Here is a 15,516-nt window from a genome sequence, read left to right on the forward strand (position 1 = left end):
AGGACTATTTTCCTTTTAACAAACTGACCACCAACTGCAGGGTCATTGGACCTTGTACTGCTCTCAGCCTGGTTCTGAGATGAAATTGTTACCCAATGCTGTTAGCAATTCACGTGAGAAAGGTTTTGCACAAAAGCTTCACAAGACGAATGCTTAAAGTGTAGTCAAGAATGGACAAGAACGAATTGGCTTTATCTCCGAATGACCAGCAAAAACACCCTCCTAAGGTCACTGTGATATTTGAGCAACGCAAGGCTGTAAATGTATGTGAAACTCTATATGTAGAGGTTGATGCTTTTGGGATTCTGCTTGTGCTTTTACATCTGTGGGGTTCAGTAGAGGGGATGCTAACGGCTTGTTAGGAACCGAGGGATTGGAGCAGTGTAGTCATCAGTGAAATCTTTAACTGAGCCACTCTATTTCCATCTGACTTGCAGATTTACAGACCAGCTTGGCTAGGTGGGTGGATGGGATGCATTTGTTTTAACTCCATTATTTATATTGACCATTTGTTCAGGTCAGAATTGGAACACTGCGGAAGTGTCATGGAAAGAGTCATGTAGCTGCCCTCCACATTCAGCCATTAAACAATATAGTCTAGATCAAAAATATATACTTTTAACAAATATCTAGTAAGGAAAATGGTTAACCATGACTAATAAAAGAAGTTAATGATTGTATTAAATCAAAGGAAGGACTGTATGAAGTATCCAAAATAGTTTGTAAGCCTATGAATTGGAAACATTTTGGAATTCAGCAAATGACGAATGACAGAAATACTAAGAATGGGAGAATAGAACATGAGAGTGCACTAGCTAGAGATATAAAGTTGGGGTATAAAAGCTTGTACAGGGATGTAAAAATAAAACAAAAACAATATCAAAAGGATGTCCATTACAAGAAAAACCAGAATTTTTAAAAAGAGGCTAGGAGAAAGTGAGGACTGCAGATTCTAGAGATCAGAGCTGAAAAACGTGTTGATGGAAAAGCGCAGCAGGTCAGGCAGCATCCAAGGAGCAGGAGAATCAATGTTTTGGGGATAAGCCCTTCTTCAGGAAGAAGGGCTTATGCCCGAAACGTCGATTCTCTTGCTCCTTGGATGCTGCCTGACCTAATGCGCTTTTCCAGCAACACATTTTTCAGTTTTAAAAAAAGAGGGTAAGGATACAGCAGCAAAACTAAACCAATATTTTGCATTTATCCCCATAGAAGAAACTGAAAATATCCCAGAAAAAAATAAGAATCTGTGGACTAATACAATTAGAAATTCAGTTTCAAAAATGTCAATATTGGCAGACAAAAGTATGAGAAAATTTAATCCAATTTAAAGTAGGTAAATCTTCTGAACATGAGTTACATTTGGGTGGCACAGTGGTAGTGCTGCTATCTCAGTGTCAGGGACCTAGGTTCAATTCCACTCACAGCTGATTATGTGTGTGGAGATTGCACATTCGCCCCATGTCTGCGTGGGTTTCCTTCAGGTACTTGGCTTTCCTCCTCCAGTCCAAAGATATGCAGGTTAAGTGGATTGGCTGTGCTAAATCGTTCAGGAATGTGCAGGCATAGGAAGTGCAGGATTATGGGAATAGGATAAAGGAGTGGTTCAGGTTGGGATCCTCTTTGATCGGCTGAATGACTAGTTTCCATACTGTGGGGATCCTTTAATAAACTCAGAATGATCAAAAAGGTGGATGTAGCGATAATGAATGCATTTGTGGTCACAATTAAAAGTTCTACGTCCTTTGGAATGGGAACTACAGATTAAAAGTTAACAATGCAACCTCACTATTTACAAAAGCAAGGTCCAAAAACAAGGAACTACAGATCTGTTAATGTAAACACTCATGGAAATTTATGAAAAAAGGGATCATGTTTTAAAACTGTTTTAATTTTTTGAGGACGTAACTTAGCAGATTTTCTCTGGGTGGGATGGGGAAGGGGAAGGGGTGTGGTTAGGTGGAGAGGACCAATGGATCTTGTATATTTAGCTTTTGGCAAGGTTCCATACACAACGTGAGGAAACAAAAACAACATATGGATCTAAAGAAGTATGTATTCCCTGATTAAGAACTGGTTAACGGGCAGAAAACAGAAAGTAGGTACAAATGGATCATTCTTAATTGGAAGAAGTGTCATATCAAACTCAAACCGTTGACTCCATTTCTCACTGCACAGATGCTGCCAGACTTGCTGAGTTGGGTTGGTGATGATTCACTGCCGCCGATTAGCCACTGCCGGTTCACCACCAGCGTTTCTCCACTGGGGGTCATTTGACCTCTGGAGACTATTCACCACCGGAAATATATATACATATATATGATTGTTTTCCCTCCCGCCTGTTCTTTCAAACTTCTCAATCCCCTTTATTTATACAACAAAATAGTACATATTGATTAAAAAAAGAGGTGAAATAAATATCATTTTATTGGTTTATACATAAAAATGAGTTACAAACACTTGCAGTGGCGAATTGTCCTCAGCGGTGAAAGGGCAGTGGCTAATCGATGGCGGTGAATGGTCCCATCCAGGCTGAGTTTCCTCAGCATTCTATCTTATAAGATTTCCAGTATCAACAGTTAATGCTTTTATTTGAGTGTAAATGTGAGTTATGAGGAAAGTGCAAAGATGCTTTTTGGCTTTGGAGAGGGTATTTGAGGGGGCAAAGAATTGTCAGATGGAATACAGTGTGGAGAAATGTGATACAATGTACTTGGGTTGGAAAAACAGAAATACAGCATACTTCTTTAACAGTAAAAGATTGGGAAGTGTTGAACTTCAAAGAATTGGTTTCCTTGGTTCACCAGACACTGATTTTAGTACAGAAGTGAAGTTGTATTACTGTAACTGCATAGAATCTTGGTGAAACTACACCTTGAGAATTGTGCATAGGTTTTGTCTCCTTACCTTCCCAGAGCAATACTTGCTGTAGAGGGAGTGCAAAAACAGGTTCACCAAACTAATTCCCATTGGTGTCCTGCAATTAAAGATTGGCAAGCCATTTGTGTCTGAAATGGGGAAGAATTTCTTCATTCTGAAGAGGGTAAATCTTTACAATTTGTTTTCTGCTTGGGTGTTAGGGTAGAAGATGAGCCATAATCATATTGAATGCTGGACTATCTTGAGGGGCTGAATGGCCTACGCTGGTTCCAATTCCTTCGATTCTGATGTGGTGAATATGGGGAACTATAAAATTTTGACCCAACAAAGATGAAGAACATTGGTGCATGTGTAGGTTGATGCATGTATAACTGAGAATTGATGGTGTTTCAAAGCACTTGTACATTTAGGGTGGCAAAGTGGCTCAGTGGTTAGCATTGCTGCCTCACAGCACCAGGGACTCAGGTATGGTTCCACTGTCAGGCCACTGTCTGTGTGGAGCTTGAACATTCTCCTCATATCTGCATGGGTTCCCTCTGGTTGCTCTGGTTTCTCCCACAGTCCAAAGATGTGCAGATTAAGTGGATTAGCCATGGGAAATGTAGGGTAACAGGGATGGGAAAGGTTTGGGTGGGATGTTCTTCAAAAGATTGATTTGGACTCAATGACCCAAATTACGTCCTTCCACATTGTAGGGATTCTATGACTTTGGAGATAAAGATTGTGGTTTTGATTGCTGAAACCTCACTCAGCTTCTGCACTGCATCCCAGGGAGTGCACGTTTAGCAGCTTAGGGAAACTGGACACTGTCAAGTTACTTCAACACTGTATCCACTCAGGTACTTGGCGTTTCCCCCATACATTCCTGAATTGTGGCTTGCAGGTAGTCAAGAAAAACTGAGGAGTCAGCAGTTGAACCACATAGCAGAATATCCAGCTGTGAGTTTTGATCAGTGTGTTGATCACAGGGACTCACCAACTGTAATAATGCTGTATGCAAAGTGAAGATGGTTATTTTGGACTTGGAGTGATCATTGTTATGGACCAGACCAAACCCCCTCAAAATATTCAGAAGATAGTCTAAACCTGAATGTTTGTGATTTTAAAGGTAAATGTAAGATGATGCATTCTAGATGCCATTCAATTGGTCAAACTATCAGATTTAAAGCAAAACACATTGTATACAAACACTATAGTTAAAATAAAGAAGGAATTGGAATAACTGAACAATATTGGAATACTTACCAGAATAGAAACAGCTGATACAGTAACTATTCCTAATTAACTGTTCCAGTACAGTAACATCCCATAAACACACCCTTGGGAAAAAGCAAGTTCAGAAAGGAGATTGTCTCATATGCAACTCCCATAGCATAAAGACAATGCAAGCTTTTGGCTGTAACCACGAAAGGGAGAAAATAGCTTTCACATCTTCAAGATCCCAATAGCAACTGCTGAAATCTAAACTAAAAATCCTGGTTCTGTGGGAGTTCAACCACACCCATTCAGGCTGCCTCTATTATTCCAAATTTTTTTAAAAACCCAAGGCTTCACAAGTTGTTTATTTTCTCAATCTGCTCACACCTGTCCCCCATTCTGTTTCTAAACTGCAGCATCATCACATGAATTGCCTCGAAATTGTGTAGCACAAACAACATTTGTTACCCATGAAGTATTTCTCTGACATTGTCCAGGTCTTGCTGCATGTGGGTTTGGATTGCTTTCTGTTTGGAGGTGTTAAGAATGGAACTGTACTCTGTGCTGGCATCAGTGAGAACAGGAAATTGAATCAACATTTTCAGAAGGAGAATGATGACAGAAATTCAATAATGAACCAAATCCCTTTGTATTTCATCTTTTAGCTATTCCTGCACCAACGGTATCCACTAAGTACTTGTTTCCTTCTAATCTGTAATATTTTCTGGTTATCCACAACGTGTTTATCAGTCACGGATATAATGATTTTCTGATAGGCTCTGCCTCCTTTAGTGGGTTACACTGGTTGCCTGAAGACAACTAACCTCCTATTTCGTATCTTCCATGGATTTCATTAGGGACTTGGTTCACTGTGATGGCCAGGAGGTGATGTGAAATGATGCCAATGGCATGGAATCAATTCCTATTGTCCATTTATGGAGGTCCTGCTTCACTGGATGAGCTGCACTTGTGGCAGCACCCAAAATTTAAGTAACAAAATGATCTCTCTCTCTCTCGAATAGAGAAAGATGTGTGTGGTCTATTTTGACCATGGATTAATGATGATGAATTTGATACCTCCTCCCATCCCTCCTTGAATCATGACCCATCACGGAACATCAGGCCATTCCATCAACTATGGTCACTAACCTCATTACATTTGGTTTCATGTAGGTCATGAACATTGGAACTCAGCACTATCTTTTTGCGATATGCCACTCAGCAGTTCACTAACTTCCTGATGCCACCTTCCTACTCTTTTCTACCTTCAGTCACATTCACACGCATAGCTGTGAAGGATTAGAGGTCTGATCTCAGGAGCAGACATCCATTTTTTAACCTTCATCCTGCTTTTCTTCGTAATCCACTGGCATTTCCTTGTTAGCCGAGAGCTAGAGATGTGATGTTTCTTGTGATGTTGAACACTAATGTTAAGGTATCCCTCATTTCTCCAAGTTTAGAATCTGATTGTTCAGATCATTGGAGGGAACCAGTATATTCTCAATGACCCACACTCCAACGTTGAATATGCTGTACTCAGCAAAGATGAGTCCCCTCTGCATCTCTACCTTAATAAATTTCGGGCAAGACATGTTGTCGAATGCTTCTTTCATCATCTTAGCCTCTGTGCCCATTTCTTTGGACAGGAGTCCTCTCCCCATCCCAAGGACCCCTTTGCCCATCTCCAACACTCTCCCTCCATCTGGACCCCTCCCTCTGGCATTCTGCCTGTACTTGACCTGTTCATTGAGAATTGTCGATGTGACATTGCTCACCTCAATTTCTCTGCCCCCTTCACCCATTAAAACCTGTCTCTCCCTGAACTGACTGCACTCCCTGCACTCAGATCCAACCCTGACCTTTTTTATTAAGCCTGCAGATAAGGGTGGTGCTGTTGTAGTCAGGGATACTGGTCTCTACATTGCAGAGGCTGAGTGCCAGTTCTCAGATGACTCCTCCTGTCTCCCTCTGGACTAATGACCCCACCATAGAACATCAGGCAATTGCATCAACTATGGTCAGTAACCTCATTTCAATTGGTGATCACCACCCACCCCCCGCCCCACACCTGCAAACTGACCGTAATCCAACCCTGCACAGCTTGCTTCTACCTCCTTCTGGAAATCCACAAACAGAACTGCACAAGCAGATCCATTGTTTCTGCCTGTTCCTACCAGGAACTCATTTCTTCCTACCTTGATTTGGTCTTTTCTCCCCTGGTCCGGTCCCTGTGCACTTAACATTTGCGATTCCTCTAATGCTTCAAGCCACTTTTGGAATTTCCAATTTGCAAGCTCCAGCCGCTTCCGATTCACTATGGACATGCAATCCCTGTACACGTCTATTCCCCATCAGGATGGTCTCAGGGCTCTCTGCTTCTTCCTGGATGGGGTAAGTGGAACATTCCTTGTTCAAGTCCTATTCTGGTCCCCACCCATCACTTTTTCTCCAATATATCAACAATGTCATTGGTGCTGCTTCCCTTTCTCATCTAGAACCGGAATGATTTATTGCTTTTGCTTCCAATTTCCACCCCATGCTCACTTTCATCTGGTCCACCTCTAACTCATCCCTTCCAAATTCACCTAACTCCTTTTTCAAAAATCACTGGAGTCAGGGAAAGTCCCAGAAGATTGGAAAATTGCTGTTGTAACCCCCTTGTTCAAGAAAAGATCAAGACAAAAGATGGAAAATTATAGGCCAATTTGCCTAACCTCGATTGTGGGTAAAATTCAAGAAACCATCATTAAGGATGAGATTTCTAAGTTCTTGGAAATGCAGGGTCAGATTAGAACAAGTCATCATGCATTTAGTAAGGGTAGGTCATGCCTGACAAACCTGTTAGAATTCTTTGAAGAGATAATAAGTAGGTTAGACTAGGGAAACCCAGTGGATGTTATCTGCCTAGACTTCCAAAAGGCCTTTGATAAGGTAACTTACCGGAGGCTGCTGAATAAGGTGAGGGCCCATGGTGTTTGAGGTGAGCTACTGGCATGGTTTGAGGATTGGCTGTCTGACAGAAGGCAGAATTGGGATAAAAGGTTATTTTTTGGAATGGCAGCTGGTGACAAGTGGTGTCCCGCAGGGTTCAGTGTTGGGGCTGCAGCTGTTCACATTACATATTAATGATCTAGATGAAGGGACTGGGGGTATTCTGGCCAGGTATGCCAATGATGCGAAGTTAGGTGGACAGGCAGGTAGTTCTGAGAAGCTGGGGAGGCTGCAGAAAGATTTAGACAGTTTAGGAGAGTGGTCCAAGAAATAGCTGATGAAATTCAATGTGAGCAAATGCGAGACCTTGCACTTTGGAAAAAAAACATAGGCATGGACTATTTTCTGAACGGTGAGAAAATTCATAAAGCCAAAGTACAAAGGGATCTCGGAGTGCTAGTACAGGATTCTCGAAAGGTTGTTTTGCAAGTTGAGTCTGTGATTAAGAAGGCAAATGTAATGTTAGAACATAGAACATAGAACATAGAACAATACAGCACAGAACAGGCCCTTCGGCCCACGATGTTGTGCCGAACTTCTATCCTAGATTAAGCACCCATCCATGTACCTATCCAAATGCCGCTTAAAGGTCGCCAATGAATCTGACTCTACCACTCCCACGGGCAGCGCATTCCATGCCCCCACCACTCTCTGGGTGAAGAACCCACCCCTGACATCTCCCCTATACCTTCCACCCTTCACCTTAAATTTATGTCCCCTTGTAACACTCTGTTGTACCCGGGGAAAAAGTTTCTGACTGTCTACTCTATCTATTCCTCTGATCATCTTATAAACCTCTATCAAGTCACCCCTCATCCTTCGCCGTTCCAACGAGAAAAGGCCGAGAACTCTCAACCTATCCTCGTATGACCTACTCTCCATTCCAGGCAACATCCTGGTAAATCTTCTCTGCACCCTCTCCAAAGCTTCCACATCTTTCCTAAAGTGAGGCGACCAGAACTGCACACAGTACTCCAAATGTGGCCTAACCAAAGTCCTGTACAGCTGCAACATCACCTCACGACTCTTGAATTCAATGTTGTCATTGAATGTTGTCATTTATCTGAAGAGGGTTGGAATGTAAAAACAGTGATATGCTACTGAGACTTTATAAAGCCCTAGTTCAGCCCCATTTGGAACACTGTGTCCAGTTTTGGGCCCCACACTTCAGGAAGGACATACTGGCACTGGAGTGTTTCCAGCAGAGATTCACTTGGATGATCCCTGGAATGGTAGGCTTAATACACGATGAACGGCTGAGGTTCATGGGATTGTATTCATTAGAGTCCAGAAGATTGCGGGGAGATCTAATAAAAACTTACTTCATGGCTTGGAAAGGGTGGACGCTGGGAAATTATTTCCAAAACGTGGTTAAACTAGGACCCATGGGTGTAACTTTAAAATTAGAGGGGGGTCAATTTAGAACAGAAATGAGGAGACATTTCTTCAGCCAGAGAGTCGTGGGCCTCTGGAATTCATTGCCATGCAGCTCAGTGGAGACCAGGCGTTAAATGTCTTCAAGGCAGAGATTGATAAATTCTTAATCTCACAAGGAACTAAGGGATGCAGGGAGAGTGTGGGTAAGTGGTGTTGAAATGCCCATCAGCCATGATTGAATGGCAGAGTGGACTCAATGGGCTGAATGGCCTTACCTCCACTCAGATTTCTTATGGTCTTATGGTTCCCTTCCTCGACATTTCTGTTTCTATTTCCAGGGATTAACTAGCCACTACTATCCACTATAAGTCCACTTACTCCTACAGTCACTCACAATATACATCCTTGCACTTTGTTTCCTGTAAAATCTATATTCCATTCTCACATTTCCTCTATCGCCATTGCCTAGTGGCCCCTGTGGCCTAATGGGTAAAGCACTGGCCTCCTAAGCCAGGGATTGTAGGTTCAAGTCCCATCTGGGGTGTCTCTGTGGTTATCCTTTTGGGTGGCACAGTGGTTAGCACTGCTGCCTCACAGCGCCAGAGACCTGGGTTCAATTCCCACCTCAGGTGACTGACTGTGTGGAGTTTGCATGTTCTCCCTGTGTCTGCGTGGGTTTCCTCCGGGTGCTCCGGTTTCCTCCCACAGTCCAAAGATGTGCAGGTCAGGTGAATTGGCCATGCTAAATTGCCTGTAGTGTTAGGTAAGGCGTAAATGTAGGGGTATGGGTGGGTTGCACTTCGGCAGGGCGGTGTGGACTTGTTGGGCCGAAGGGCCTATTTCCACACTGTAAGTAATCTAATCTAATCTAATCTATGTTCTAAGGAGGCCAACTTCGACAAGGGACCCTTAGAAATGTCTACTTTCTTGCTGAACCAAGGGTTCCCCAACACCATTGTTGACAGGGCCTTCAAATGGGTCCGACCCATCTCCTGCACTTCCTCCCTCACCCCCATTCTTCCCTCCCACAACAGCAATAAGGTTCCCCTTATCCTTACCTACCATCCCATCAGAAGATCATCAGTGCCATTTCTGCCACCTCCAGTGAAATGCCACTATCAGACACATATTCCCTCCCCTTGTCTACCTTCTGCAGGGATCGTTTCCTCCAGGTCGACTCTTCCTTCTCACCCAACACCCTCCCACAGCCCCATGGCATCTCACCCAACACCCTCCCACAGCCCCATGGCACCTTCCCCTGCAACAGTCGAAGGTGTAACACCTGCCCATTTACCTTCTCCCTCCAGTATCCAAGGGCCCAAACATATCTTCCAGACGAAGCAGCACTTGCACCTCTCACAATCTAGTCTACTGCATTTGCTGCTCAAAAAACAGTCTCCTCTATATGAGGAAACAAAGTGTAGACTGGGTGAACGCTTTGCAGAACATCTACATTCTCCCTGCAAAAATGACCTTGGGCTTCCAGTTGCGTGCCACTTCAACACATCACCTTGTTCCCTGGCTAACTTTGATTTCTCTCCACAGATGCTGCCTGACCCGCTGAGCATTTCCAGTAATTTCTGTTTTGTACCCTCAGTTACCTGTTGTCTTGGATGCTCCATGCAGATTAAACCAGTAAGGCCTGAGGCATCACACCAATCATTTCAGGGATGAACCCTTTCAATCTCTCTATGGTGGTGTACAGTGCAGCCAGAAAGGTTGTCAAAACTTCAAATGAGTCTCTACATCTACACTGACTGAGCAGAGCCTGGAGAGGCCTGGACCCTCTAATGGGGACCCTTCACTACTGTCTCTCTGTCCAAAACCCCTTCTTGCTCATTTGTGATGAGTGACTCATTAGGTCATAAGCCAACACCTTTCCTTGTTGGTCTCACTGAGCTGTGTGTATCTGAGGTGGTGGATGGTGTGTATAAGTCTTCTGCTGCATTTTGGAGCCCGGTGATCGCCAGCTCCGGTTATTGGCTTGTACAGAGAGGACAAGAGTCAATTCTCTCATAACTCACAAGTCACTTTATTAATGTTGTTAGACAATAAGTGTGTGTAGCTGAAACACTTGTTGGCATAAACCAAAAGCTAGAACTTGTTTGTAACTCACTAGCGTTCTCTGACACCCCCGGAGTAGTCACAAAATATAAAAGCTAATACCCAAGCAGGATAGCTGCTGATGATGACAAGGGCTGATGCTGGCCAGGTGCTTCTTTCCCCGCCTCTCTGTCAATGTTGGCACCCGTGTTTTTGACATAGGGTTCACTGCTGTGATGGTCAGTCTCTGGAGTTTTCACTGGCTCCACATCCAAGAGTCGTCTTCTTATTCCTTTCCTTTCGAAATGTCTGTCTCTGCACCATTGGCTCAGGCTTATCATATGCCTTTACCTTATTGGCTCTGGCCCATGACTTGGGCAGCTTGTCCAAATAAAGCTTTTGCATTACTTCATCTGTCCAGAGAATTTAGTTAGTATAAACCGGTTTCAACTTCACATCAGTACCTGGACTCAGGCCATTTTCGTTCACAAGCCGCTTCTTCCTACATAACAGTAATTCTGCAGTGTGTAGGCAGCTTGTATCCTTCTCTCTCTTTTCCTGCAGCCACTGGCTAACATCTCTTCCCTTTTTATCCAAAGATACTTATTTTAGCATCATTTTGTGTCTCTTTTTGTGGACCACTCCTGGAATTGTCAGTATCCCACATTGAATGTGTTGTATGTGTTGTGTAATATTGTTATAGCAAAATAGAGAAATAACATATACAGAACACTAAAGAAAAATATAATAATATAAAGAGAACATGCAATACAAATATGAAGAAATAATGTGCATATAACTTAATTCAGTATTTTCATAATATTCCTTCTGTTTCATTACAGCCTCAACCTTCAATCTCTGCACAATTTCATTTGTCTACCTCCTAAGCTGACATACATTGGGTATGACAACTATTAATGCACATAGACTCACTACCACAGCAACATGTGACAAAATTCTGATCCACAGATGTATTTGAACATTGGATCCCCTATTCCAGAAGCTGTCCCACAACCCGGGGTCCTGCAACCAGTCCTTTGTTTTATTAGGAAGAGTTCTAATTATTTTAGTGTGTTTGGTCCATTGATGGATTATCTCTTATGCCTCTCTGCTTTCAGGCCCCCTTTGATACAAATGGGCCCTTGGGATCATTTACTGCCGTCAATTGACACTCGTGTTTTCGTCCCTGGTGTGTGAAGTTGTCTCCTAATATGGTGATGGTTTTTACCACTTTCACAGGTGATATTCCTTCCCTGTAGCAACAGTGTCCATCGAGCAATTCTGTTTCAACTAACTGAACCATCTTTAATCCTTCTGTCTAATAGTCGCTGTGCTGAGGTATGTTCTGTTAATAATTATAAGTGGGTTCAGTCGTACCATGTAGATAAAATGCTGCACTGCCCAGAAACAGCCAACAAGTGTTTTTCACATACTGTGTACTCTGCTCTACCAGTGACAGTGTGTGTGAGTTGTCTGCTACCGATCTTAACTTCCTTTGCGTCAAAAGGGTAGTACCTGAAGAAGGGCTTATGCCCGAAACGTCGATTCTCTTGTTCCTTGGATGCTGCCTGACTTGCTGCGCTTTTCCAGCAACACATTTTCAGCTCTGATCTCCAGCATCTGCAGTCCTCACTTTCTCCTGGTACCTGTGGTGGCTACCTCCAATGAAAACAGCTCAGTTGGATTTGGGGTTTTCAGAACAGGCATGGCAGCTAGTGCTTGCTTTAGAGCTGCAATGGCTTGTCTGTGTTCCATTTTCCACTCGCATGCCACAATCTAATTTAATAACTCCATAGCGGGGCTGGTCTAGTGGGCAATGTGGTCTCTGCAAGACCACACTAAGCCTGGGAAGGATCTCAACCCTATGACATCCCACAGAACAGGGAATCTGCTGATCGCCTCGACCCTTCATTTGTCCATTTCTCTTTTCCCCAATGACAGAATCATTCATAAGTAATGTCCTGCTTCATACCTGTGCTTTCTTAGGGTTCACTTTCAGACCCAACTCATGCAACAATTGCAGTAATTCAATTAGCAGCTGATAGTGTTCCTTTTCAGTTTCGGTTTGTAGAAGCAAGTTGTCTACACTAAACATTAATGTCTTGAGAATCTTTTAACCCTTCCCTTAGGCGTTGTTGAAATATAGACAATAGACAATAGATGCAGGAGTAGGCCATTCTGCCCTTCGAGCCTGCACCGCCATTCAATATGATCATGGCTGATCATTCCTAATTAGTATCCTGTTCCAGCCTTATCTCCATACCCCTTGACTCCACTATCTTTAAGAGCTCTATCCAATTCTTTCTTAAAAGAATCCAGAGACTGGGCCTCCACTGCCCTCTGGGGCAGAGCATTCCACACAGCCACCACTCTCTGTGTGAAGTAGTTTCTCCTCATCTCTGTCCTAAATGGTCTACCCCGTATTTTTAAGTTGTGTCCTCTGGTTCGGCACTCCCCCATCAACGGAAATATGTTCCCTCCTGCCAGAGTGTCCAGTCCTTTCATAAGCCTATACGTTTCAATCAGATCCCCTCTCAGTCTTCTAAACTCAAGGGTATACAAGCCCAGTCGCTTCAGTCTTTCCGTGTAAGGCAATCCTGCCATTCCAGGAATTGACCTCGTGAACCTACGCTGCACTCCCTCAATAGCCAGAATGTCTTTCCTCAAATTTGGAGACCAGAACTGTACACAGTACTCCAGGTGTGGTCTCACCAGGGCCCTGTACAGCTGCAGAAGCACCTCTTTGCTTCTATACTCAATCCCTCTTGTTATGAAGGCCAGCATGCTATTAGCCTTCTTCACGACCTGCTGTACCTGCATGCTTGCCTTCATTGACTGGTGGACAAGAACACCCAGATCTCTCTGAACAGCCCCTTTACCTAATTTGATACCATTGAGGTAGTAATCTGCCTTCCTGTTCTTGCCACCAAAGTGGATAACCAGACATTTATCCACATTAAACTGCATCTGCCATGCATCTGCCCACTCACCTAACTTGTCCAGGTCACCCTGTAATCCCCTAACATCCTCATCACATTTCACCCTACCACCTAGCTTTGTGTCATCAGCAAATTTGCTAATGTTATTGCTGATACCATCTTCTATATCATTTACATATATTGTAAAAAGCTGCGGTCCCAGCACGGATCCCTGCGGTACCCCACTGGTCACTGCCTGCCATTTCGAAATGGAGCCGTTAATCACTACCCTTTGTTTCCTGTTAGCCAACCAATTCTCTATCCAATCTAGTACTTTGCCCCCAATCCCGTGCGCCCTAATTTTACTCACTAACCTCTTGTGTGGGACTTTATCAAAAGCTTTCTGAAAGTCCAGGTACACTACATCCACTGGATCTCCCTCGTCCATCTTCCGAGTTACATCCTCAAAAAATTCAAGAAGATTAGTCAAGCATGATTTCCCCTTCATAAATCCATGCTGACTCTGTCCTATCCTGTTACTATTATCCAGATGTGCCGTAATTTCATCCTTTATAATAGACTCCAGCATCTTTCCCACCACTGAGGTCAGACTAACTGGTCTATAATTTCCTGCTTTCTCCCGCCCACCCTTCTTAAAAAGTGGCACAACATTAGCCGCCCTCCAATCCTCAGGAACCAACCCCGATTCTATTGAACTCTGGAAAATAATCACCAGCGCATCCACGATTTCCCGAGCCACCTCCTTCAGTACCCTGGGATGCAGGCCATCAGGTCCCGGAGACTTATCAACCTTCAGACCTAACAGTCTCTCCAACACCAAATCCTGGCAAATAGAAATTCCCTTAAGTTCAGGTCCTTCAGCCACTGTTACCTCAGGGAGATTGCTTGTGTCTTCCCCAGTGAACACAGATCTGAAGTACCCATTTAATTCCTCTGCCATTTCTTCGTTCCCAGTAATATATTCCCCTGCTTCTGTCTTCAAGGGCCCAATTTTTGTCCTAACCATTTTTTTGCCTTGGACATACCTAAAAAAGCTTTTACTATCCTCCTTTATATTCTTGGCCAGTTTACCTTCGTACCTCATTTTTTCTCTGCGTATTTCCTTCTTACTAATCCTCTGTTGTTCTTTAAAAGCTTCCCAGTCCTCCGTTTTCCCGCTTATCTTCGCTAAGTTATACTTTTTCTCTTTTAACCTTATATGTTTCTTTACTTCCCTTGTCAGCCACGGCCGCCCATGTCTCCTCCTGGGATCTTTCTTCCTTTTAGGAATGAACTGATCCTGCATCTTCTGCATTATACACAGAAATATCTGCCATTGTTCCTCCACGGTCTTCCCTGTTAAATATGGACGGGAAATTAGGAAATCACTGTGGCAGGGCAGTCAACGGATATTGCTGGTCTTGGAAAGTAAATGCAGACTTATATTGGGACTCTTTCTCCAGTGGAATTGACCAAAACACATTACTTACGTCCAAAATGGTGACCCATTTTGCTTGACTACGATCTCTGGGTTAGTTGCTATGGTGGGAACTGTAAACAGGGTGGCCTTGTTCAATGTTTGGTTGTCTATCATTATTTGCAGCTACTGTCTGGTTTAGTAATCGGCCAAATAGGTGAGTTGTTAGTGGAAGCTACAGGTCTCAGTATCCCTTGTTGCAGCAAACTCTGTATCACTTTCCCTACCTCTTCTTTTGCCTGTTTCAGAAAACCACACTGCTTCGGTGTCTAGACCCTGTATAAACATACTCTTGGCCATTCTCCCACAGTCATGTATATGTCGGGCAAATACTGCTGAGTGCTATACAATGATTCGTTGCACTTCATAACTGTCACTCAGCTCCCCTGGTTTTATCGACATTTCCCTGACCGTGCATATCCTATCCTGATAAACCCCACTGGGATGAGTGTGCAGTTTACACTACTGGCAAATCATGCAATTAACGGGTTCAAAACAGAGTTCCACTTTGACCACATAGTTGCTCCCTAAAACATGTTTTTGTTCTTGAGATAATTTAATAAGGACTACTGAATGCTTTAATACTACTCCTCCCACACTGACTTCCAACAGTACCTTCACATGTCCCAATTGTGA

At 43.4% G+C, this 15,516-nt stretch overlaps 1 protein-coding gene and 1 pseudogene across 2 annotated transcripts in view; one reads left to right on the plus strand and one right to left on the minus strand.

Annotated features, from left to right (window-relative positions):
• LOC140495621 (sodium- and chloride-dependent neutral and basic amino acid transporter B(0+)-like) overlaps positions 1 to 15,516 on the minus strand; it is a 228,720-nt pseudogene that overhangs the window by 37,913 nt on the left and 175,291 nt on the right.
• The window catches only part of LOC140495744 (sodium- and chloride-dependent neutral and basic amino acid transporter B(0+)-like), an 80,270-nt gene continuing 64,877 nt past the window's right edge, over positions 124 to 15,516 (plus strand). The window contains exon 1 of one of the 2 annotated variants that reach the window (XM_072594794.1): positions 124 to 263. In XM_072594794.1, the coding sequence (XP_072450895.1) occupies positions 171 to 263 (93 nt within the window). In that variant the 5' untranslated portion in view covers positions 124 to 170. The remainder of the gene's footprint in view (positions 264 to 15,516) is intronic. The other variant, XM_072594795.1, reaches the window with a different exon arrangement.

This window comes from Chiloscyllium punctatum, chromosome 25 (assembly GCF_047496795.1).
Source record: "Chiloscyllium punctatum isolate Juve2018m chromosome 25, sChiPun1.3, whole genome shotgun sequence".
NCBI classification, from domain to species: Eukaryota; Metazoa; Chordata; class Chondrichthyes; order Orectolobiformes; family Hemiscylliidae; genus Chiloscyllium; species Chiloscyllium punctatum.